At 38.1% G+C, this 3,342-nt stretch overlaps 1 protein-coding gene across 11 annotated transcripts; it reads left to right on the forward strand.

Moving 5' to 3' along the window:
• The first annotated feature begins 217 nt into the window (after positions 1 to 217).
• LOC133732273 (putative acyl-activating enzyme 19) lies at positions 218 to 2,857 on the forward strand. Of its 11 annotated transcripts, none has more exons than XR_009857018.1 (4): positions 502 to 1,176; positions 1,950 to 2,016; positions 2,294 to 2,400; positions 2,584 to 2,857. XR_009857018.1 is itself a non-coding variant. In XM_062159785.1 (3 exons), exons 1-3 carry the CDS (start codon positions 226 to 228, stop codon positions 2,617 to 2,619), a joined length of 330 nt encoding a protein of 109 aa, XP_062015769.1. In that variant the 5' UTR covers positions 218 to 225; the 3' UTR covers positions 2,620 to 2,857. The 11 variants fall into 11 exon arrangements, 2 of the variants coding, with proteins under 2 accessions (XP_062015769.1, XP_062015768.1); XR_009857023.1 differs by having other exon boundaries at positions 2,302 to 2,400; XR_009857021.1 differs by having other exon boundaries at positions 2,308 to 2,400.
• The last annotated feature ends 485 nt before the right edge of the window (positions 2,858 to 3,342 follow it).

Raw genomic sequence — 3,342 nt, forward strand, 5'->3', positions numbered from 1 at the left:
CCCGCGTATCTGAAAATTTCAACTTAGTCCCTCCGCGTTTTTTAAAATTTTTCCAACGAAACTTTTCTCATCGTTTTAGTTGGTGACTGATGTCTATAATAACAATAGAAATCGGTTTTTTCACAAACTGATGTTAGCACGATTTTTAACATCAGGTGCAATCCTGACCGATTTAATAGTGGCGATGTCTAATGACATTATTCTAGTAGTGCTAGCTCCGACGAGATGTTTGACGGGCTCGAACAAAGCGACGATGAAATTGAAATGGAGTCGTCTGTGGCTGATGCAGAGTTGGTGATTCGGGACGAGGAATTCAGGTGGCAGAGAGTGGAGAAGCTCTGCGAAGATGTGAAGCAGTTCGGCGAGGAAATGATTGACGATGGCTCTCTCGCCTCTATCTACGATTTCCGAATCGATAAATTTCAAGTCTGTTTTGATTTTTATTATACGCATTTTCTGATTTTATGTATCAAATGATTATGAGTTACAGATCTATTGGTGAAGATATGCTTTAGTCTGCGAGAGTTTCATATGTTTTGCTTGACTAAGTGATTCAAATGATGTAATGATCTACCTATGCCTCTGCATTGCATTGAATTTTCGGCTTATATATGCCGCCGTTGATAGAATACATAGTCTCCGTGCTCTCGAGTTTGAGGTGCGGTGAGGCGTTTCTGCCTCTGGACCCTTCCTGGCCAAAACAGAGGCTATTCTTCGTCATTGCTTTGGCCAATGTCGACAATCGACCTAATAATCACCTGCAAGACTCCGTTTGGGTACAAATTGGACTCCAATTGGCTCGAGCAAAGTTGCAATCGAAATTCTCTATGGTTTTCCATAAGTGGAGAGTTTGTGACAGTGAGTGGTGGAGGAGAGTGTAGGCGTGAGAGTGAGAAAGAGGATGAGAGGCTGTTCTGTTATGTAATGTACAGTTCGGGCTCGACGGGGAAGCCGAAAGGTGTTTGTGGCACTGAACAAGGTCTTTGGAATCGGTTTCTGTGGATGCAAGAATTGTATCCACTGAATGGAGAGGAGGTTTTGTTGTTCAAGACAGCAATAAGCTTTGTTGATCACTTTCAAGAATTTCTTAACGCTATTCTTACTGGTTCTGCTTTGGTTATACCTCCTTTCAATCAACTTAAACAGAATGTGTTCTTCATTGTGGATTTTCTACAGGTACATGACCTTCGCTTATTGTTTGTTTGGCTTTTCGTACTCGGATTATATTCTTGAACTAGGATTAGAACTGTGTTAGAATACTACATTTCATAAAGGTAACTGGATGTCAATTACTCAAGACTAGAATACTTTAAAATTTTTCATGTGGTATTGACATGTGAAATTTTAATTTTTGAGAGGCATTATAGGAAAACACATCTCTTGGATTTGTAGTAGGCACGGGATGTGGGTTGTAATTAGTTGATTAGTTTGATCAGGGAAAAAGAGCATATGCTAGGAAGAAAACAGATATACGGAACTGTGCCTTTGAAATTCAATGGCTTGCATCCTTTTCCAACATGAAATTCAAGCCATATTAGGCTACTAGTTAGGGATCCACGTGCCCTGATCATAGATTCATAATAACAGACTATTGGCTCATATTTTGGTTCTAATATTGTATACTCGATAACAATCAAATGATTGCACAGTGAAGGCTATATTTAGTGCAAAGTACTAATTAAAAGAAAGCTCTAGTTTTGCTTATCACTTTATTGGTTAATTGAGTTGCTTTCAGTCCAGATGAAGCTTTTAGCTAAATGGTCTACGTTTGTGATTATGTTTTAGTTTTCTATGGTCCTATGCAGTGGTTGATTATGATGCTTGGATATTTATCTGTATTATGAGTAGTGGCCTTCTGTAGGGTTTCTCTGTATGAAAACATATATATACTTGGTTAGTTGGCTGGTGTTTAACTGTTTTTGATCAGCTAATGTGCTATTTCGTGACAGGAGATAGAACTAATGTAATGTGGAACCTGAATAAGCTGTAACACATCCAGAATTTAAATTATTCCTAGTATGTTTCTCGGTCTGCCTTAATTTTGTACAGAGTTATGGGCCTTCTAGATGCAATCATAGTAGAACTAGGACTATATGATTTTTTTTTTCGATGAACTAGGACCGTATGAGTGGCAACTAGCATTTCTCTTTGTTTCCAATTATTTTTTGAAGCAGCTTACATTTAGGACAAGATTTGATTTGGCTTGCTAATATATAGCTTCTCAAACAATTTCTGTTCTGATTGAAAGAACATGAATGATAGAACTCGCTGATGATTATTTCCCATTTTTCAGTTCTGGAGGTGTAGTCTTGGCTTCTCGAGATGGGAAGATTGTGCGTGACAACACTCTCGATGCACGGTTGGATGTTGTATTCAGTATTCTGTAAAAAACTTCCTGAGGTATTTCTCTTGCAATTTTGATTAATCTTTACATTTTATCTTTTACCCGTCTTTAGTATTGCACGCTCATTGCATAGATGGCATGACTTGTGCTGGTTTATGTAATCAGTCTCAGCTTTTATAGTTACTTATCATGTTTTCTGGAACAACACTTAAACTTAGCTTTTGTTATTCTTTCTGCAGATCCGCATAAGGCTTTTCAATCAGGTTGTTGCATAATGGGAAGAATTATATTTCAAGTCATTAGTTCCTAGCATGGTCTTTGACCAAAGGATCTATTGTTCAGTTGTTTATTTATGTATTTCCAATTTTCATGTTCTCTGAATAACTTTCGTGGTAAATTAGCAAATTAGCTTTCTAGAAATAGTACAGTGCCTGTATAACATTTCATGTCACTGGTCAGGTCACATTGCATGTCACTATTATACAAATGTCACCGACCATTGTATTTGAGATACTAATTTTTTGACATATTGCTTTTCGTAACTTGTCTTTGTTGTGCAGTCTCGCTCACATGCTCAAACCATCAAGTCACTGGCTATGTCAGTGGCCAAGTTACTGGCCATGTCACAGTCATGAACATGTCAATGTCAATCCCTTGTCAGTGAAATCATTGTCCAGACCAAATCCCTAGTTAGTGAGGTCACTGGCCAAGTCACTGTTAACCTCAAGTACTCACTGTTAATCACATGTGACTAACTAAGTAACTGACCATGTCACTAACCAAGTAACTGTCAGTAGCCAAGTCACAAGTTGATAGCCAAGTCACTGTTAATCACATGTCACTAACTAAGTAACTGACCATGTCACTAACCAAGTAACTGTCAGTAGCCAAGTTACAAGTTAATAGCCAAGTCACTGTTAATCACATGTGACTAACTAAGTAACTGACCATGTCACATTACATGTCACTAACCAAGTAATTGTCAGTAGCCAAGTCAC

The sequence above is a fragment of the Rosa rugosa genome, chromosome 2, assembly GCF_958449725.1.
Source record: "Rosa rugosa chromosome 2, drRosRugo1.1, whole genome shotgun sequence".
In the NCBI taxonomy this organism is placed as follows: domain Eukaryota; kingdom Viridiplantae; phylum Streptophyta; class Magnoliopsida; order Rosales; family Rosaceae; genus Rosa; species Rosa rugosa.

Excerpts from the sequence above, each read along its gene's own strand:
- LOC133732273 (XM_062159784.1), top strand. The coding sequence starts at position 733 with ATGTCGACAATCGACCTAATAATCACCTGCAAGACTCCGTTTGGGTAC. Across the intron at positions 1,177-2,307 it reads TCATTGTGGATTTTCTACAG|TCTTGGCTTCTCGAGATGGG; the intron begins GTACATGACCTT and ends CTGGAGGTGTAG. Across the intron at positions 2,401-2,583 it reads TCTGTAAAAAACTTCCTGAG|ATCCGCATAAGGCTTTTCAA; the intron begins GTATTTCTCTTG and ends TTCTTTCTGCAG.